This window comes from Narcine bancroftii, chromosome 3, assembly GCF_036971445.1.
Source record: "Narcine bancroftii isolate sNarBan1 chromosome 3, sNarBan1.hap1, whole genome shotgun sequence".
In the NCBI taxonomy this organism is placed as follows: domain Eukaryota; kingdom Metazoa; phylum Chordata; class Chondrichthyes; order Torpediniformes; family Narcinidae; genus Narcine; species Narcine bancroftii.
In genome coordinates this window covers 217,652,455-217,675,036 of record NC_091471.1, presented here as the reverse complement: position 1 = coordinate 217,675,036, position 22,582 = coordinate 217,652,455, and the positions used below count along the sequence as shown (strand labels likewise).

The 22,582-nt window shown below is 40.0% G+C and overlaps 1 protein-coding gene across 1 annotated transcript in view; it reads right to left on the bottom strand.

Annotated features, from left to right (window-relative positions):
• myoz2b (myozenin 2b) overlaps positions 1–22,582 on the bottom strand; it is a 45,841-nt gene that overhangs the window by 3,334 nt on the left and 19,925 nt on the right. The window contains exons 4-5 of the mRNA XM_069926603.1: positions 15,218–15,371; positions 11,211–11,394 (exon numbers count right to left, since the gene is read on the bottom strand). Coding sequence (XP_069782704.1) covers positions 11,211–11,394; positions 15,218–15,371 — 338 coding nt within the window. The remainder of the gene's footprint in view (positions 1–11,210; positions 11,395–15,217; positions 15,372–22,582) is intronic.

Here is a 22,582-nt window from a genome sequence, read left to right as displayed (position 1 = left end):
CTGATAACGCCTCAAACCGTGCATCTTGGCGCCTCACAGTTTGGCGGGCAGCAGCCTCCTTTGAAGAAGACCGCAGAGCCCACCTCACTGACAAAAGGCAAAGGAGGAAAAACCCAACACCCAACCCCAACCAACCAATTTTCCCTTGCAACCGCTGCAATCGTGTCTGCCTGTCCCGCATCGGACTGGTCAGCCACAAACGAGCCTGCAGCTGACGTGGACTTTTTACCCCCTCCATAAATCTTCGTCCGCGAAGCCAAGCCAAAGAAAAGAGTGGGGGTGGGGGAGCAAGATTATCGAATTGGAAGTAATTCATCTTTATAAGGGAAAGGATATATGATAGAGCTTGGCTCAGGGCCAAGGAGTACACTATGGTTGCAAACAATTGGGCTTCCACGTCAAGTAACAGTGTTTTCTAGTGGGGACCAGAAACAAAGTCTCTATTTAACTCAGTGTGTAAATGGAGGAAATTGTGGCTCCATCCTGACCGGATGCTCAGCTTATCAACATTTTGGAGAAGTAGTAGAGTAATGAGTTATTGTTACAGTCCATGTGAATTCCGTGGATGCTGATAATGTCACCAAGCAATAACTCTAGAAGTTGCAAGAAGTGTATTCTGAAGAAGATTTCTTGATTAATTTGCTTCTAGTCCAAAGAGGAAGGAAACATTTCAGTTCAAAGGAATATATTTGGTTCAGTATGAGTGAAAAATTATTTGAAGAATGGCAATCATTGATTTAGGTTAGCAAAGGAAAGGAGCAATCAGGGATAAGAATATTTATATGATGAAGGCTAATTTAAATGGGTTGGAAATAGATTGGACTGAGATAAATTGAAATCAAAGACTGCTTGATATAGCTGTAATGAAATGATGGGGAACTGCCAGCAGAAAATTGCTTGGGAGAGTTGAGATACATTCCCATGAGTGGGAAAACGAAACCAGGGGCAAATTCTGTTGGATAATGAAGGAAATAGAAAGTAACGTCAAGTAGAAACAGAGATTATTTGGATGATGTCAACTCAATAATAAATGAGAATAGGCTGAATATAGAAGAAAAAAGAGAGAACATGAAAAGAAAATGAAGGAAAGCAGAGGTTAGAATGGCAGTTAAAGTGTATTAAAAATCTGCAGCACTATAAAAAACATACAGGTATCATGAGGTAGAACCATAGGACATAACAGCTCAGAAAACAGGCCATTCAGGCCTTCTAGTCTGTGCCAAAACATCATTCCGCTAATCCCCCTGACCTGCACCAATTCTATAACCCTCCAGACCTCTCCCATCCATCTATCTATCCAATTTATTCTTAAAACTTAAGAGTGAACCTGCATTTATCAGGTCAGATGGCAGCTCGTTCCATAATCCCCCCACTCTCTGAGTGAAAAAATTCCCCCCAGTGTTCCCCCTACACCTTTACCCTTTCACCCTAAAGCCATGTCCTCATGTATTTATCTCTCTTAGTTTAAGTGGGAAGAGTCTACTCATGTTTACTAATTTTGTAAACTTCTATCAAATCTCCCTTCATTCTTCTATGCTCCAAGGAAGAAAGTCCCAACCTGTTTAATCTTTCTCTGTAACTCAACTCCTGAAGACCCGGCAACATCCTAGTAAATCTTCTCTGCACTCTTTCAATCTTACTGATATCCTTCTTATAGTTTGGAGGCCAGAACTGAGAGTGCTGAACCTTGATGTTCCTGTCAGGACAAAAGTCCAAATGTTCAAGGGAGCTATGGTTTTCTAGAGAGATTAGGAAGTTGGTTCGGGATAAGAAGGAGGCCTTCGTTAAATACAAGAGGCAAAGGATGGATGAGATGTTTGAATGGTACATAGAATGTAGAAAGAACCTTTAAGAGGGAAATTAGAAAGGCAAAAAGAAGGTACAAGGGTGCTATATAGCAAATAGGGTGAAAGCAAATCCAAAAGGTGTTTACAGATATGTGAACACCAAAAGGAAAGTTAAGGATAGAATAGGTCCACTGGAAAATCAGAATGGTGGGAATGTCTAAGGAACCATATGAGATGGGGGAGATATTGAATAAATTCTTCTCGTCAGAAAGATAAGGATCAGTAAAGAGGGGATTTTAGAACTGCTGGGGTATATAAAGGTAGATAAGTCTCCTGGTCCTGATGGGATTTTTCCCAGAACCTTAAGGGAGGTCAGAGAGGAAATAGTGGAGTCTCTGAAGGTTATTTTTCAACAGTCTCTGGTGCCGTGGGATTGACGGGTTGCAAACATGGTTCCATTGTTTAAAAAAGGTGCAAGGTGTAGGCCAAGCAATTATCAACCAGTAAGTTTGACATCGATGGTGGGGAAACTAATGGAAGGAATTCCTAGAGATAATATGTATAAATATCTGCAAAGGCAGGGATTGATCAGGGACACCCAACATGGGTTTGTGAGGGGAAAGTTGTGTTTGACGAATTTTGTTGAATTTTTTTGAAGAGGTGACCAGAAAGATTGATGAAGGTAGAGCAGTTGATGTGGTCAATTTAGATTTTAGTAAGGCTTTTGATAAGGTTCCACATGAAAGGTTAGTGAGAAAGGTTCAATCTCTAGGGATTGATATAAAGATAGTCAGATGGGTTAAGTGGCGGCTGGATGATAGGCTCCATAGAATCATGGTGGACAACTGTCTGTCAGGATGGAAGCCAGTGACGAGCGGTGTGCCTCAGGGATTGGTGTTGGGTCCTTTGTTGTTCATCATTTATATTAATGATTTGGATGACAGGGTGGTAAATTGGGTGAGTAAATATGCAGATGATACAAAAATAAGGGGAGTTGTGGATAGTGTGGAGGGTTTTCATGGACTACAGAGGATTTGGACTGTTTGGAAAGGTGGGCTGAAAGGTGGCAGATGGAGTTTAATGTAGATAAGTGTGAGGTGCTTCATTTTGGGAGGAATAACCAAAATAGGACATATGCAGTGAAGGGGAGGGCATTGAGGAATGCAGAGGAACAGAGGGATCTTGGAATAATGGTTCAGTGTTCCTTAAAGGTGGATTCCCATGTAGGTAGGGTGGTGAAGAAGGCTTTTGGTATGCTGGCCTTTATAAACCATAGTAAAGAATATAGGAGCTGAGAGGTGATGTTGAGACTGTTTAAGGTATTGGTGAGGCCAGGTTTGGTGTATTGTGTGCAGTTCTGGTCTCCAAATTATAGGAAGGATATAGATAAGGTTGAGAGGGTGCAAAGAAGGTTTACAAAAATGTTGCCTGGATTGCAGTATCTTGAATATGGAGAAAGATTGAGTAGACTGGGATTTTATTCATTGGATTGTAGAAGGTTGAGAGGTATTTAAAATTATGAAGGGAATAGATAGAGTAGATGTGAATATGTTCTTTCCCATGAGGGTAGGGGAGATTGAAACAAGGGGTCATAAGTTAAGGGTTAAGGGGCAAAACTTTAGGAGTAATATAAGAAGATGCTTCTTCACTCAGAGAGTGGTGGCTAAGTGGAATGATCTTCCGGAAGAGGTAGTTGTGGCAGGGTTAATTCTGTCATTTAAGAGGAAGTTAGATGAGTACATGGATGTGAGGGGGTTGGAGGGTTATGGGCAAGGGAGTGGCTAGGAGGAACTAGTGGAGTTAATGTAAATCGGTGCAGACTAGAAGGGCCGATATAGCCTGTTTTCGTACTGTAAATTGTTATATGGTTATATGTTATATATTAATGTCTTATACAGCCTAACCATAACATCCCAACTCCTGTACTCAATACTTTGATTTATGAAGGCCAAGTTGTCAAAAACTTTCTTTGTAATCCTGTCCACCTGTGATGCCACTTTCAGGGAATTATGTATCTGTATTCCCAGATCCATTTGTTCCTCCGCACTCCTCAGTGCCTTACGATTTACCGTGTAAGTCCTATCTTGGTTTGTCCTTCCAAAATGCAACACCTCACACTTGTCTGCATTAAATGGCATCTGCCATTTTCTGGCCAATTTTTTCTCCAGTTGGTCTAGATCCCTCTGTAAGTTTTGAAAGCCTTCCTTGCTGTCTACAAGTCCAATCTTAGTGTCATCAGCAAACTTTCTGATCCATTTAACAGATTATCATTCAGATCATTGATATAGACAACAAACAACAATGGTCCCAGCACTGATCCCTGAGGCACACCACTAGTCACAGGCCTCCAGTCTGAGAAGTAATCATCCACTACCACTCACTGTCTTCTCTCATTCAACCAATTTCAAATCCTGTTTACAACCTCTCCATGGATACCTAGTGTTTGAACCTTCTGATCCAACCTCCCATGTGGGACATTGTCAAAAGCCTTACTAAAGTCCATGTAGACCATATCCACAGCCCTTCCTTCATCTACTTTCTTGGTAACCTCCTCAAAATACTCTACAAGATTTGTTAAACATGACCTACTATGCACAAAGCCATGTTGACAATCCTTAATCAATTCTTGGCTCTCCAAATATTTGTACATCTGATCTCTCAGAACACCCTCCAATAATTTACCCACTACTGATTCAGGCTCTCTGGCCTGTAATTTTTTGGATTATTTTTGGAGCCTTTTTTAAACAACAGAACAACATGAGCTAATCTCCAATCCTCTGGACACCTCAGCCATGACTAAGGACATTTTAAATATATCAGCCAGGGCCCCTGAAATTTCTATACTAGGTCTCTCTCAAGGTCTAAGGTAATATCAAGTCAGGCCTGGGGGATATATCTACCTTTATTCACTGCAAGCACCTCCTCTTTAATCTCTATATGTCCCTTCCTTCCTTATACACTATGCCAGTTTCCTAAGTAAATACTGTTGCCAAAAAAAATGTTTAAAATCTTCCCAATCCCCTGAGGCTCTAGAGGACCAATTTTTTTTACCTTATTATACTTTTACTCTTGGAGTAAACTCTTCAAGTTTACTTTCACGCTACGTGCCAAAGCAACCTCATGTAATCTTTTTGCATTCCTGATTTTCTTCTTAAGTATTTTCTTACATTTTCTATACTCTTCTAGTACCTCATTTGCTCCTTGTTGCCTATATCTGCTATACACCTCTCTCTTCCTCTTTACCAGATCACCAATATCCCTTGAAAACCAAGGTTCCCTATGCCTGTTAACTTTGCCTTTAATCCAAAGAGGAACCAGGATTTCTGCACCCTCAAACTTTCACCTTTGAAGGCCTTCCTCTTGCTGAACATGTCCTTACCAGAAAACATCTTATCCCAATTTACTCTTCCTAGATCCTTTCTCATTTCCACAAAATTAGCTTTTCTCCCATTTAGAATCTCAACTTGAGGACCTGACCTATCCTTATCAATAATTAACTTGAAACTAATGACATAATGGTCTTGTTACTCTATATGCTGAATTAGAAAACTTTCCTGAACACATTTAACAAAATACAAGCCATCCAGCCCTTTTACAGTATGAGAGACCTAGTCAATATGTATCACAGATTTGCTCCTCCAATTCTTTCTGACTATTGGCCGGTCTATAATACAACCCTATCCGTGTGGTCACACCCTCTAGGCTGTCCTGTCTAAGCACAGCTATGATATTTTACCAGACTAACAATGCCACTTCTCCCCATTTCATCCCTACTCCTCTATCACATCTGAAACAATGGAACCCCGGAACACTGAGCAGCCAGTCCTGCCCCTCTTTTTTTTTGAATATTTATTTAAAATTTTCTCCATACATGTAATAGTCAAAGATTGATATAATAGTACAAATTGCACAAAGAAAAAAACTAAATCTACTGTACATACATGGTGGCATATAATTCCCTCCCCCACCAAACCCCCACCCTCAAAATTGTTAATATAAATACATGATATAGTTATATAAAGTAAAATAAAAAGAAATAAACTTTCAGGATTGCACAGAGGGATGTCATATAATACACATATTTAAACAAAATTCTTTCATACACTTCAAAAGAGATTCTCTCAGGTCCAGAGATACAAGAAGCACCACAGTATAAATTTAAACCTAATATTTGGGTATACAGGTGCCAAATTTGTAAAAAAAAGAATAATTATTTTTTTCCAAAGGAATACAACTTTGAATTTCTGCATTCCATCGTGCCATACCTAAATGTGTATCTAATTGATGTATTGGCAGTGTTAACTTAGGTCTTGTTCCTTCAATATTTCCTAATAAAAATAAATCTGGGTTTTGTGGAAATACACCTGTAACTTGTTTCAAAAAAAATTCCTAAATCCATCCAAAAAGGCCATACCCCAAGTTGAATGCAAAAAAAGTTCCTACATCTTCACCACACCTAAAACATTGATATGATAAATCTGATTTCAATCCATTAAATTTCTGTGATGTAAGATATAACCGATATAAAAAATTATACTGAACCTTATATTAATAGTATTAGTCGTACAATCTCTGCAAAGATCAGCCCTCTTTGCTTGTCAATTGTGATATTTAAATCTAGTTCCCACCTCTGTCTAGATTTATGAACTCCATGTTTAGAAGTTCCTACTTGTAATAAAGAATATATTGTGGAAGTAAATTTCTTAACAATTCCTCTCCTAATAAGAATTTCTACTTCACTACAAGGTCAGAACATGGTTGGTCCTAACTTGTCTCTCGAATATGCTCTCAGTTGAAAATAACAAAAAAAAGAGCATTTTGGGTTATTCCGTATTTATTTCTCAAGTGTTCAAATGTCATTAATTGACCCCTTTCAAAACAATCTTCAACATTTATAATCCCCTTACAGAACCAAATATCTAAAAATATTTTTGAAAAAGATATATGAAAATTTTGAGTCAAAGGCATTTTGGGTGATATATGTCCTCTTGCACCAATTTCATTGTTTATTTTATTCCAGATATTAATCAGGTGCTTCAACAATGGTGCTTCTTTATCACCAACCATCGACTTTGCATTCTATTTTATATGAATTCTACTGCTTTTCTCTCTCCTATTTTATTCAATCCTATTTTAACCGAGGCCGGTTTTTCTTCTCCTTCAAAGAAAGAAGTAGGAAATTTTATTAATCGTTTTTGAAATTAGAAAACTGTAAGCCTCTCAATTCATATTTCCATGTTAACTTTTCTATGGAAACTCTTGACATTTTACCTCTCCAGAGGAATTTCCTTACATGTTTATTCAACTCTTGATAAAAATTTGAGGTATGAAAATAGTTAATGTTAGAAACAGATACTATAATCTTGAAACTATATTCACCCTTCCCACTAAAATTATAGGTAAATTAATCAATTTAAAAAGAAAACTTTCTTAATCATTTTTAAGTAATGATAAATAATTCGATTAATATAAATTCTTCAAATTATTATCTGTATAAACCCCTAAATAATTAAAACCATATTTCAATGCCATATTCTTTTGGCATTGAGCCTAGTCTCCTTCTGTTAATGGCAGAATTTTGCTTTTATCCCAATTTATTTTATAACCCAACATTTTTCCATGTTCTTTTAATTTAATATATAGTTCTTGTAAAGAAGTTTCAGGTTCAGTCACATATATCAAAACATCACCTGCTAATTAATTAATTTTATGCTCTTTTTCACCAACTCTAAATCCCTTAATTTCCAGATCAGTCTGAATTGTTTCTGCAAGTGGTTCAATAGCTAAAATGAACAAAGCTGGAGATAAGGGACATCCTTGTAGTCCTGCCCCTCCTGCAAACAAGTCTCACTAATAGCAATAATGTCATAATCCCTCATGCCAATCATGTTCTAAGATCACCTGCCTTTCCAACAATACTCCTTGCATTGAAATAAATGTATGAGGACATAAGTATTGAGGCAGTTGGTATGTCAGGTATACAGAATAAGTAGCTTTCAGTCGTTTTTATCGGGGTGAAATCAACAAAAGGAGGTGCTGGGTAAAACAGAAGTTAATAAAGAAGAGGCAGTAGGAATGGAAGTTGTACATAAAGGGGGTGAGCAAATAGGTGTGGATAAGCGATACCCCAGAATACTAAGGGAAATAATTGTGGAACAGGTGTCTGTGCAGCTGCAGAGGCTGCAGGAGTGCTGGAGGTAAATCCACAGACTCTCAGAATCTGTAAAGGGACTCTCTTTTACTCTTTCTTTCTTACTGTAAGAGGCAATTCTAGTGGTGACTTTTTGGCAAAAGACTATTTTGTCTACAATTATAATTTCCGTATTATTACATGATAATGAATGAATCTTTCATGGGTGATGACTTTCACCGTTCTCAGTTTTCCTCAGACAACAGTGGCCATGGAGGGTGGTTGGTGAAGGGGTGTGGGCATTGCAGAGGAAGTGGGGGAAATGCAAAGCTAACACCCCTGTTCATAAACTGATATTAAGGTAAATCCAGCCCATTTTATCTTGATAGTGGAGACACAGTAGGATGTGATCATCTGGACCAAAATGGTCACTCAGGCTAACAGAGGGAAGTTAACTTGGATTCCTTAAAGGTGAAAAGAAATCCCTCATCCTGTTAACTCTCATTCTGTCCCCATAAATGGGGTCTGATCTGTGTGATAGTACAGATTCTATCACCAATGTGTATATGTACATATGTACAGATGGTAGTGTAGGATGATTGTGATTGGCTGAGAGTATAACCACACCTACTGGCAGGTCTTAAAGGATTGCTCCTAGCCAGACCAGGTCATTTTGGACTGGTCGACCTACTTGTGATATGCTCCAGTCTTTTAGTTAATAAAAGCCTTGGTTTGGATCAACAAGTCTTTGGTTCTTTCGATGCGCTCTACAATCTGTTAAGCATTTCCTGTAGGTTAACAAGAAATCATTTATGCTGGGGTTTAGTGCAGTACACAAAAAAAGGCTGGAAAAACTCAGCAGGTCATGCAACATCCATAGAAAGCCAAAAGCAGTCAATGTTTGAGCCTGATCCCTTCTTTGGGACTGCCAAAAGCCAGACACATGTCCAAATAAAAAGGTGGAGTTGACACGGGCTAGCAGGAAGATAAGCTGATTATGGGAGGAGAATGAATTGGAAGGAGCTGAGAAGTAATGGGGAGATGGCCAAGGACTAAGATAGATAGCTCTGTGATAGAAGGAGGAGAAGGGACTTGAGAGCTGCAGAGGAATAAGGGAAAGAAGGTGCTGGGATGAGGGTTAACAGAAATTGATACCGGCGGGTTGGAGACTGCTGAGATGAAATACAAGGTGTTGTTCCTCCAATTTAAGAGTGGCCTCACCATGGCAGTATGAGGCCATGCACAGACATGTCTGTATGTCAATGGGATACAGAATGGAAGTGGTCATCCTCTGGGAAGTCCTTGCAGTTGCAGCAAACAGAGCAAAAGTGCTCAATGAAATAATCTCGGCAGTCTGCATCCAGTTTCCCTGAAGTAGAGGAGCACCAGATGCAGACTTACAGATGAAGTGTTGATTCACTAAGGAGCACTGTTTGGGGCCCGAATGGTGGTGAGGGGAGGAGGTGTGGGTGGAAGTATAGCATTTCTGCGAAAACGTGTAGGTAGCAGGAGGGCGATTAGAGGGAAGAGATTAGTGACAAGGGTGTGGCAGAGGGAGCAACCCTTCTAGAAAGAAGAGAGGGAGAGGAAGGGGAGAGGTGTCTGGAAATGGGATTCTGAGTCCCACATCAGAATGATGATATACTCTGGTGTAAGTGTTTGTGCATGACAGGCTGAATCAAAACATTTGTAAACGGTAATTTCAACTAATTTCAAAAACAATGTTTTCTTGTAGGATCTTGTAATCGAATTTGAAGGCTTGGTTTTACTCGATACGTTGCTTTTCAATCAATCATTTTCAATGAACAGATAAAGCAAATCCTGTATTGTAATGCAGAAGTTCATAAAAATTGAGTGGTTTTGCAACTTCAACACCAGAACTAATAAAATCTGAGGAGCACTTAGATGGAGAGAAACATTTTTCTTTATGGCAATGTGTTTAACCTCTCTTTTAGTCTGACATTTGGGTTAAGTTTTCCTTTAAATTTTTATTAAAACTTATTTCTTTTGGATAAGGCTGTGATACTACCCTACAAGTGAAAAGAGCAAAAGGAAAGATGTAATTGGGGAAAACAGAAAAAATGAAACAAGATGAATGATGGGGTAACTATATAGTCAAAGTTTCACAAATGTTTTGGAGATATATTTTATCATGAGAAAGATCCAATCAATACTCTCCAACCCGACGGCATTAACAGCGACTTCTCAAGTTTCCATGAGGCACTGAAAGCCAGCATAAGTTGCGAACAGTGTGTACCTCCAATGCCACCCAACCAGCACTTAGTGCCTGCTGCTGTATCTGCAGCAGATGTCTCAATTTTGGCTTCACCATTTGTCTTGGAAACCAATAGAACCGACTCATCCTTGAGCATGAATGATTGCATGGGAGATAGAAAGTGGCTGTTACCACAAATGGAAAAACACGATCACATTTTGTTTTATTAGTTGAAATAACAGAATGTTCCTGTAAATTATGAATTGCTTCAAACCACCACAGGAAATAATTCATTGCTGAGTATGAGGAACTTCTAACATCTGTTGATTTAAATCAGTCGTTCTCAATGGGGGTCCTAAAGCTCCCCTGAGGTTGGGTGGGGGGGCGAGGGCAGGTTGCAGAGCACATTTAATTAAAAGCTTTGTTTTCTTTTTACCTCACAGAACATAATTTTTTTTTGAGTGTTGTCAGTAGAAGTAGAAACCAAAACTTGACTCTTTTACAGGGAAGGGGGTCCATAAACTTTGAGCAGAGTCAGAGGGGAGGGGGAGTATAGCTGAAAACAAAACATTGAGAATAGCTGATTTATATTATATGCTAAAAACCCATGATTATGTATCAATCTATTAACCGTGCTGAGCATCTGCTCTGCTAAACGCCTGGAGTGAAGGCAGAGGACCCTTGGAGTGAAGGAAAACCACAAAATGGTGGAGAAGCTGAGCAGGTCAAACAGTGTCATTTACGGCAAAGATAAAGATACATAACCGACGTTTCGGGCTTGAGCCCTTCATCAAGGTATAAGAGAATGTCAGCAAGCATCTGAACGAAAAGGTAGTTTGGGGTGGGGGGGGGAGGGGGATGGCAAAGGCAGGAGGTTAGCTGTGGAAAGGAGGGAGGGGACAGCAGCAATGAGGGTTAAGAGGGACGGCGAGAGAGGGGATGGAGGGAGAGCTGAAAAGACTGGAAAGGGAGAGGGGAAAGAAAAGATGAGCAAGTTTATCAGAAAGCAGGGAAGTCGATATTAATGCCATCTAGCTGGAGGGTGCCCAGATGGAAAATAAAGGGTTGTGTGATTTACCTGTTAAAAGTCTTGTATTCAGCCAGTTCTGCCTTTGGCATGAGCTCCGGCATTCTAGGACGTAAAGTTGAGAGAAGTTCTGGATCACCAGCAATGGCTTCCTCCCATGGAGTTTGATAAGATTTTGGTACAGCTGTGGCATTAAATTTCTCAGGTGGAATTTCCTTCAGTGGCCCAGTGTATCCTGTGTAAACAGCCAAAGTAAATACCATGTTTGCTAGCAAGATTTTACTTATTCCAGCGAATTCCAGTTCCAACAGAGGGTCACAGATGTGAAATATGAAATGTTGGTTGCTTCTCCATCCACAGGTGCTGCCTGACCTGCTGGCTTTTCCAGCTCTCGTCTGGCTTTCTATTTGTCTAGCCTTTACCTTTTGCTAGGCTCACAAGTAGTGACAACAAGTAGAACATAACTGCATTCCCATCAGGAATAGAAATGCCAGACAGACATGTTATCTTTTGCATCTTTCAGACAGCATGTTTACCCATGTTTAACATGGTTTATTACTGATGGTACCTGATTCTGTGAGAGAAATAATAATCCTTTTCACCATTTTGTTAATATTAATTTAGAATGGAATAAACTATATTTTTGGCCATAAAATATAGATGATAGGAAGACCTGGCGAGCCTGCCCTGTCATTCCATTGTGAGCTGATCCATTCTCCCTCTCAACCTCACTCCCCTGCCCTCTCCCCATGACTATTTCAATATCTATCACCCTCTGCCCTATATTCACTGAACAACCTGGCCTTCACAGGTGGTGGTGGTAACATATTCTAGGATTTCTCCATTCGGCTAAATAAATTCCTCTGCATCTCTGTTTTAAATAGGTGCTCTTCAAATCTGTATTTGTGTCCTTTTGTGCTAGACTCCCCTATCATGGGAAACAACTTTGCTACATCTACTCTGTCCAGGCCTTTCACCATTCAAAATGTTTCCATGAAGTCTCGCCTCATTCTTCTGCACTCCAAGGAGTACAGTCCAAGAGCCAGCAAACCTACCTCATACCTCCCTTAATTCCAGGAATCATTCTTGTGAATCTTCCCTCAACTCTCTCCAATGCCAACACATCCTTTCTTAAATAAGGAGCCTGAAATTGTACCCCTGTGGCGGCCCGCAATTGCGGAGATCGGGCCAGCACATCACGCGGCAGCAGACGCAGACAGAGATTGCTAAAGCAACCCCAGGACAATGAACCAGCGGGGGTAGAAGCTGGGACAGCATCAGATCAACAGCCCTAAAATAACTAACTCAGCAGAAACAGGCTGGGGAAGAAGGGCATTCATATTCATGAATGTTCCCGCCCGCTATTGTTATTCATATGGATGACTCAGTCGATCAGCAAAAAACGGCGGGAACTTGAACAATATAGAAGCAGCCTTTCCAGCCCTAATAAAGGAGTGAGCTTAACCTGCCACATTGTGTGTGTGTGTGTGTGTGTGTGTGTGTGTGTGTGTGTGTGTGTGTGTGTGTGTGTGTGTGTGTGTGTGTGTGTGTGTGTGTGTGTGTGTGTGTGTTACTTTGTAGCGGTTGGCTACACCCTGCACTACAAGTGAGGCCTATGTTCCCTTCTCTGAGAAATTATGAGTTTTGATAGGACCCTATTCAATGGAGATTTCCAGGACATAGAGTAAAAATTTAGCAGGAGATTTTTTTGAAGCACAAAGTTGGGGAAGTGAATCAGTTATCGAAAATCTGCTTTGTTGACAGAAATTTGTATCTGGAAAAACGATAAAAGACAATGTTAGAAAGTGAGGATAAAATGTACTAAATGCAGCAAGAAAGAGAATCAAGGCAGCAAAGTAAAAATCAGATCTAAAAGGAAAAATAATTAAGGAACAAGATGTTGTGATTATTGGTCCTGTAATTTTAAGATCAAAAAGTAAGCTTGAATTGGGAAAATCCTGGATGTGCATAAATGGAACACAACAAAAGTTATTTCTGTATTGTTGTTTATGTGCTTGATGAATTATCATCCTTCTGCTTCAAAGGAAAATTCACGTGAAAAGGAATAAAATATAGTGGGAATTATACTTTTTCTATATTGACACTGCTGTGATTTTAAAAATATTATCTTAGCATCTTTCCTGATAGCAAGTTATCTCAGAAATTTATCCAGTTAAATAATTATTAAACTATTATCACTGACAGCTTCTGTAAATACCAAATGTTGAAAGCCATATTTTTTGTCATAAATGAGGATTAATAAGATGCCAAACATTTTATTGCTGGTGAAACAGATATTTTCATTAGTAAATTATCTTTTTCAGTGATTATCAACTGTGACAAATGACTGAACCTTTAGTTGAAGTGAACCATGAAAATCCGCAAATGGTGTAATTGTGAGAATGATTGGATGGCACGGTTGGCGTAGCGGTTAGCGCAACACCATTACAGCGCCAGCGATTGGGACCAGGGTTTGAACCCTGTGCTGTCTGTAAGGAGTTTGTATGTTCTCCCCGTGTCTACGTGGATTTTCCCTGGGGTCTCCAGTTTCCCTCCCACTATTCAAAACATACTGGGGAGTAGATTAATTGGGTGTAATTGAGCAGCATGGGCTCATGGGCTGAAATGGCCTGTTACCATGCGGTATGTCTAATTTAAAAAAAAGTTTAAATATATCGATAGATTAGATTTAGCTTTAAGGTTTTTTTGTTTGTTTTCTTTATATCAGTTTTTATTTGGATTAATATGGGTTTCAGCATGGTTATCATTGATTAATTCAACAACTTGTTTGTCATGTGGATTAAAGAACTCTAATGTAGTTCCATACATTCATTTTTGTACTTGTATCTATATGAGATGACTTGTTATGTGTTTTCCTTAAAATTTTGTATGTAAGTTTATATGTTAAACTCTATAAAAATATTTAAAGGAGAAAAGTTTAAATAAAAAATTAATTAAAAAAAAACTAATTTAAAAACACAGGAATGCTGGAGGAACTCAGCAGGTCTCACAATTTCAATTCCTGTCTGTCGATGGTCTCATGCATGGCCAGATTGAGGCCACCTGCAAACTGGAGGAACAACAGCTCATATTCCGTCTGGGCTCCCTCCAAATGAATGGCATTAATTGACTTCTCTGGTTTCTGTTAGTCCTCCCACTCTCTAAAACCCCCCCACTCCCTCATCTATCCCTATTTCTCCTTTCCTCAAGCTCCCTGTCTCTCTCTCTCTCTCTCTCTCTCTCTCTCTCTCTCTCTCTCTCTCTCTCTCTCTCTCTTTCTCTCTTTCTCTCTCCCTTTCCCTCTGTCTCCTTTCCTCCAGCTCTGCATTCAAAGAGCCACCCCCTCCCCCGATCAACTCTCACCTTCCCTCTCCTGTCCTCTCCGTGTCCAACTCTCACCTTCCCTCTCCTGTCCTATCCATGCCCAATTCTCACCTTTTCTCTCCTGTCCTGTCCGTGTCCAATTCTCACCTTTCCTCTCCTGTCCTGTCCATGTCCAACTGTCACGTTCCCTCTCCTGTCCTCTCCATGTCCAATTCTCACCTTCCCTCTCCTGTCCTGCCCATGTCCAACTCTCACCTTCCCTCTCCTGTCCTGTCTGTGTCCAATTCTCACCTTTCCTCTCATGTCCTGTCCATGACCAATTCTCACCTTCCCTCTCCTGTCCTGTCCGTATCCATTTCTCACCTTCCCTCTCCTGTCCTGACGTGTCCAGTTGTCACCTTTCCTCTCCTGTCCTGTCCGTGTCCAATTCTCACCTTTCCTCTCCTGTCTTATCCGTGTCCAATTATCACCCTTTGTCTGTTGGTCTGTGCTCCTCCCCCTGACCTTTCTTCCTTTTCCCCACCCTTTTAATTCAGGCACCTGTCTGTTTTTTTATTCGTACCTTGAAGAATGGCTCAGGCCCAAAATGTCAGTTGTTAATCTTTATCTCCTATGTATACTGCGAGACCTGCTAAATTTCTCTGGCATTTCTGTGTTTTTACTGAATCTTTAGTTCATGGAATTGCTGAACCAGTGTTTTATGCTACCGTGACTTAAACTGCAGCATTTCTTACCTGGGGCAATAGTGTTTGGGTTTAGAGGAGTCCTTGGATCTGGAGTATTTGGTGGTGTTTTAGGAGTGTTTTGTTGCCCACCTGGCTCTCCATTTCCCATGCCTTTGCAATCCTCTGTTGTATCATCACCCTGTATTATTGGAGGAATATAGTTCTGGAAAAGATACAGTGATATTAGGGTACATTTATTACACTGCATTAAATATGAGATATTTTGTTGAACATATTTTCTGAAGCAGTATCTTAAATAATTCCTTTAAAAGCAAACACTTAAAGCACTTTTTCCACCAAATATTTGTAACCTAATCGGGCAATTTACTTACAATGAAATGAAGAAAAATGTTTTTAACTTCAATATTTACTGCAACTCTTGAAAAGAAATCGCTAAAATTAAATACTAATATATTGATTTGATATTGTCCTTCTTTTGGAGTTTAAAGAAAAATAGGAACAATTCAAATTACATTTTGAATGACATTAAAATAGAATTGAAAATAAAGGAGTTTGCAGATGCTGGAATCGGGAATTAAAGACAAAACACTGGAAGAACTGCAAGTCAAGCAGCGTCTATGGAGACAAAAGATTTAAGCCAATTTGTCTGAGAGAAAAAAGGAAAGATTCCCAGTGTATAGCAGTATGAGAGGGGTGTGATAGGTGTGGGGGGTGGGGTGGGGGGAAGAGTGATGGGGAGAGTGGACCAGTGGAGGAGGTACAGGGAGGATGGGAGAGGTGAACAAAGGGACAATGAACCCAAGTCAACAGTGATGTAAGGAAGGAGAACACCGGAGATGTGGGCTACCTGTTGGGGGGGTGGGGGGAAGCAGATTACATTCCTGTCAACATGTTTGAAAATGAATAGAATTGAATTACACTGCTCCGATTATCTGATGATCTGAAATGGTCAGGACTGGGCCTATTTCAGATTTGAGTTACTGTACAACTTTGATTATCTGAAATGGTCGGGGCTCGGCCTATTATGGATAAACGATATTTTCGGAGACTGGTCATTTTTTAAAAACGGCCCAGCATCAACAACAAAACATTTGTAACAGTGTTGAAACAACAAACCACAAGGGAAGACTTTTTAAGCATGAAATAATGTTTAATTCTCACCAAAAATCAACCTGGACAAAATAAGATAAATCCAACACCAAAAACTCGAAATTCTACTCAGAGGTTTTTCCAAAATTCTAAATTTTTTTTCACCCTGTAATGTCAGTTCAGCTCTGAAAAAAATTTCAGGTAACTAAGGATTTCTGATCCTTTCGGATTTCCTAATTTATCTGAAATATTTTGGAGGTGAAACGACATCATTTCAGCTTCAACGTTTTTCAGAAAAATGACGATTTCTGATTTTTCTGAAATCCTCAATTATCCAAAAAATATTTTTGAGCTGAACAGACGTCACTTCTGGGTCCAAAAATGTACAGATAACTGAAGATTTCAGATAATCAGAGTTGTACTGTATTAATTTTCACGTGCAGCAAGACATGACAAAAATATTGTTTTGTGTGCTATCCAGCCAACTCAACTTCTGGACATTACAGCAGTTCATGTCAAAATAAAAGCATAGCATTGCAATAAAACAAACATGCTGGGAAAGGGTCACATAAGACAAAAATTTCAGATCTTTAACTAAAGTGAAAAGTACATTTAGACAGTGCAAATTGTGGTAAATCACTGTAATGTATAATTATCTGGTCGAGTACACCTATTGGCCGGTTGTACCTGTGGCCCCTCCCCACAGGCTCCTGTATAAAGTGGCTGTTCCACAGACCCCACAACTCAGTGCAGGACAGCCAAACAATTGGGATATGTTCTCAAGTGAGTTAAAGCCTATTGGTTTCTCTACAATAGTCTCCTGAGTGATTGATGGTGCATCACAAGTCATCATCTTTCACAGCAGAAAAGAAACCTATCCTTGAATCTGGAGGTTAATGCTTTCAGATTTGTTTGTCTTCTGCCTGAAGGAAGGGGAAATAAAGAGCATAACCAGGATGGGATGTGTCATTTAGTACGTTGCTTGCTTTCCTGAGGCACTGGGTCTTGTAGATGAGACAATGGAACCGAGGTTGGTTTGCATGATGCCTCAGCTGCATTTTCAAGCCCGAATGAATGAATTGGATTTTATATAGCTACTGGCTTCTAGTTCATGGGATGGAGTTTCTAACCACCAGCAAGTAATTCATCAGTCTCCCGCATTGGATCACATTCTTTATTTCAATATAGTTTTGAGTGTCATCTTCTTGAAAAGCTAATGGGTAAGTTAGACAAAGTCTGCCTGATCACAATAGCCAGGTGCTTTCCCTGAACAACTTCGAAAGCCAACGAGACACTGCCGTCAGGATTACAGACTGTCAACACTGCCACCAGGATTGTGTAGGTCTCTGTTATATGTAAAAAAAACACTTAAGATTATGAACAAATGTGAAAGAAAAATTAATGCAATGACATTGAAATCACACACTTGGTTTCTCCACAATAGTCTCCTGAGTGATTAATGGTGCATCACAAGTCATCATCTTTCACAGCAGAAAACAAACTATCCTTGAATCTGGAGGTTCATGCTTTCAGATTTGTTTGTCTTCTGCCTGTGGCTAAGTTTGCAAATGATACAAAGATGGGTGGGGAGACAGGAGGAAATGGAAAGGCTGCAGAGAGACTGAGATAAGAAGAAGGGGCAAAGAAGTAAATGAAATACATTGTTGGAAAGTGCATTCATGTACTTTGGTAGAAGGAAAAAAAGGACAGACTATTATTTGGAAAGGAAGAAATTTCAAAATTAGGAGATGCAAAGGGAATCCTTGAGCTTTAACGTCTAGGTTGGTCGGTGTGAAAAAGGCAAATGCAATGTTGACATTCATATCTAGAGGAATAGGAAGGAAGAGCAGGGATGTGATATTGAGGCTTTATAAGACACTGGTGAGGTCTCACAAGGAGTGTGGGGTACAGTTTTGGTAACACTGTTACAGGGCATATTATATTTTATATTATATATTAATATGTCTTTAAAAGAGATAGATTGTGGTGGCTTAATGTGTAGGTCACTTCACCAACAGAGTAACACTTCACAGAAGACATCTAATTTAAAATGCAAGAGCTATGTGTAAGTAGAGACTTCATGTCCACAGTGACTTTATAAAAACTTTGAAGAATGCTTATGGAGACTTCACAAGTAGGTTTTAATTGGACTGATGCTGTGGAGTAAATGAACTATTGTCTTAAAAGAAACAGATGCCCAGGCAGAAACTGATTCTGGTGCCAGCAATCTGGATGCAGTTTTCTGTTCTAAGAGGGGTCATGTGGCAAACAGAGTAAGAGAGAGAGAGAGAGAGAGAGAGAGAGAGAGAGAAAAAAAAAATTCAGTTTGAGTTCTGCAGTGGCTTTTGGAGGCTGCAACATGACAAGCTGGCAGCTTGTTGAAACCCCATTTTGAATTTGGGTTGTGAGTTCTGAGTTCAGCATGTTGAAAAATTCTTGTAGTCCTTACAAGAGGAAATGGCCAGCAGAAGTGTTTCTCGTGAACTAAGGGAAACAAGAGGAACTTTTTGGTGACCTGGAAGAAGAAGTGATCATTTAGAAAACTCATGATGGGGCAAGTTTCTTCGGCAAGACCCTGAAGTGACTGATTGGAGGGAATCAGTTTGTGTCTGCCCAACGAGCAACAAATCTCTCTCTGAAAACAAACTAAAACCTTCCTAACCGACAACCAATTAACTTTAAGCACCAGAGCCTGGTGAAAATTCATAAATGTTAAATTCTGTGCACAGTATGGGAATTGCCTGATACCGGTGAACTTGGAGGAGATTGGACTGTGAACCAAAGGACTTTACTGAACATATATGCATTACATATACATGCACGTAGAATTAAAAGGGGGTTAAGTTAATAGTAATAAGTTAAAGTTTGATCCTCTTTAATATGTTTAAAAAAAATTAAAAGCAATGTTTGTTTAACTAACCATTTGTCTTGGTGAATTTCTATTACTGTTAGGTTTTAGGGCCCTCTGGACTCGTAACATTACTTAAATTATGTTCTATCATTGGGAAGGGTTCAGAGAAGTTTCAGAAGAATGATTCCTGGAATGAAGGGATTAGCATATGAGGAATGTTTGCTGGCTCTTGGACTGTACTCTTTGGAGTGCAGAAGAATGAGGGGAGACCTCATAGAATCATTTGAATCTTGTAAGGTCTGGATAGAGTACATGTGGCAAAACTGTTTTCCATGTCAGGGGAGTCTAGGACAAGAGGGCAGAACTTCAGGATTGAAGGGTACCATTTAAAACAAAAAGTAAATTCTTTAGTCAGAGATGTACCTCTGGTTAACCTCTGGAATTTGCCATCATGGGTGGCTGTGGAGTTTAGGTTTTTGGGTATATTTAAGGCAGAGATTGATAGATATCTGAATAGTCAGGGTATCAAAGGTTATGAGGAGAAGGCAGGAAAGTGGGGCTGAGTGGGAGAATGGATCAGCTCATGATGGAATGGCAGTGTGGAATAGATGGGGTGAATGGCCTGCTTCTGGTCCTATATCTTATGGTCAAACACATTTGACCTCAAGGCCATCAAGCAGTGGTCAGCACAGAACATCCTGCAAACACTGAGGATTCTGTGTATATTGTGAGATGGTTTCCTGAACTGACTGTCCAGGTCATCAGGAAGAATGAAACATTGCCAGATACACCAGGGCCTAGCCTGGCCTGGCTGTGAGAGGAGTCCTCCCAATCAGCTCCTTCCTGTATGTCTGAAATATCACCCCCAACACAAGTTGCTCGAAAGACAACTGCAATGAGGGGACAGTTGCCCACTTCTTTGTAGAATGTGGATTTTCAAAGAGTGCATGGAGAAGGACGTAAGGATCCTTGTCATGGTTCATCCCAAGCAGCAACATAATAGAGGACTGTCTGATTGATGGGCTGCTCCTAGGGATGTACACAAAGACAGACTTCCAGCAGGGAGATCATCAGCTTGCTGAAAGATGCTCTTAGGTCCCTCTGAAACTTATTCCTCTTCCAGCACACTGAGATTTCAGTGAGGGAATGCTGCCGACTGGCACATTCCAGGCTGTAGCAGTACGTGCTGAGAGACACACTGAGGCCTGGTACAGACAACACCAGGGCTTTGTGAGGAATGACTTGGCACTGTTTTCCTCTGTCTGCATTACTTTATTATGAATAAAGTTTATTTTTGGAAAAAGCACTTAAAAGCTGAAAGGATTGTGAGATTCTGCCAATTTTGTGCACTAATATATTTTTGCTTGAATATAACGTATTCATTTGAACCTCTTCTTGAAGTGCAGGCATTTTAATTTATAGCAAAAATAAAAGCAGGATTAACAGTGGCTGCATATAAAACACAGCAGGGATTTCACGGAAGCGGGTGCTGGGGAGGGGAGTGTTATGGGAAAGCACACGAGCGAGTCATGTGCGAATGACTTCAAATGCATGGAGTTACGTTCTATGGCGCCATCCTCACATGAATTGCAGCTCCTCTGAGTCTTGAGCAACCAGAAATGATATTTCCAACACGAACAACATGGTGACGAGGATGAAAAACCCACACTCTGGACAACGGGATCCAGAGAATTTCTAAAAAAGGACATTGGAGGTGAAAATTTGGTGGAAAACTGAAGGACAAAAGCAACGACGTTGGGTGACGAAATCATGTGCTCAGCAGCGGGAAAGAGAAAAGGAAGAAACTCAAAAGAAAACAAGAAAAGAGTAAGAGAAACAGTAAAATGAAAGAGAGAAAGTGAGAGGCCAATAGAGCCGAGGGCCAGGGGAAGCGGGGGCTGGGGAAACCGAGGGCTGGGGTGGGGGGAGGGAAGCCGGGAGTCGGTCCCAGGACAGTGGGGGCCAAACTCAAGAGTCGGGGATGGGACAGCAATTATTCATTAGACATTCTTTTTATACACTTGATTATTTGATTCCAATTTAGGTGGTTAAGAGTATAAAAAACTTATTTGCTTCATTTCTGTTATTTTTATACCTGCTTAGGAACACTACTAAGTGCTGCGAGTCCTGCTGTCTGCTCTGAGTCAGTCGCATTAGTCAGGCTACATCTGTGGTGGCTGGTGGTAGCTGGATGACTTGTGAATACTAAAGTCATTTTTTTCTCACCAACATCCCTACCGCTTCTCAGCAATAAGCATTAACTTCTTTCTTTTGTAAACAAGCTGAGGACTGTAACAGGAATAACATACAAGAGGCAGACAGTAAAAGTAACAAAAGCTGTGTTTCACTTGCCCCTAGTTCAAATTTTTTAATCAGGTCCAAATACAGTTCTGAAAGTAATGGGGCTACAAGGTCAGGCTTGTATCCCTGTTCAGGTGTTTGGACTGAAGAAATATGGAAGAATAAGAAGGAAACATCCCTGGTTTAGACTTCAAGGATGATAAACGTGGGTGTAAAATATGTGCAAACATAAACAATCTGACTCTTCACTTCTAAGGGTTTGAGGCGGTCAAATGAACAGCAGATGCACCAAAGATCGATCCTATTATGGAGCCGATCGAAGAACATGCTTGGTCTCTCAGAGAAAAAAATTGTTCTTCACTGACTACCAAAAGCTCTACATGTTTAAAATATAGCTAGTGAAAATAACTTGTTCAATATTTCATTCTGCATATTATTTAGCTCAGGATGACCAACCATACTCTGATCACTGTGTCTTACTGGAACTTCAAAACAAAAATGGTGTCAACATTGGAATTGGACTGCATTCCAGTGCGACAGATAAGTAATTACCTAGCCGTTAATATGAAAAAGAAAATTTGCCAGCATATCAAGCAGATAAATGGAAAAATATCTGTGCTCATTGATGAATTAACAAGCCTGAGCATTAAGACGGGCCCAATAGTTAATTTGAAATGTGAAAGTTTTAAGGAAGGTGATCCCCATTTTATGTTTTTAGATCTAATTGAACTGCCTGATCAGAAAGCTGCAACTATTGCTAAATATCTATTGAACTGTCTCAGTAACTAAGGGTTTGATGACTCAGAACCTTATGACATTTGCTAGTGATGGGGCGAACGTAATGCTTGGGGTCAAATCTGGTGTTGCTACAATACTCAAGGAACATTACCCTGATGTGATAATTTGGCATGTCTTAATCACAGATTAGAACTTGCAGGAGGTGATTTGGTGAAAGAAGTTCATGGAATTAATCATATTCATTCATCTGTGGACAAATTGTACTCCTCTAAATCAAAAGGAACTTCCTGAATGTGCCTCTCAACTAGAACAAACAAATTTGCAAAATAGGCCGTGTTCTGGGCACCAGGTGGGTAGCTAGCTCGTTCCGAACAGTTTCAACAGTGTGGCGAAATTATGAAGCACAGTGCTTTCATTTTGAAGAAACAATGAAA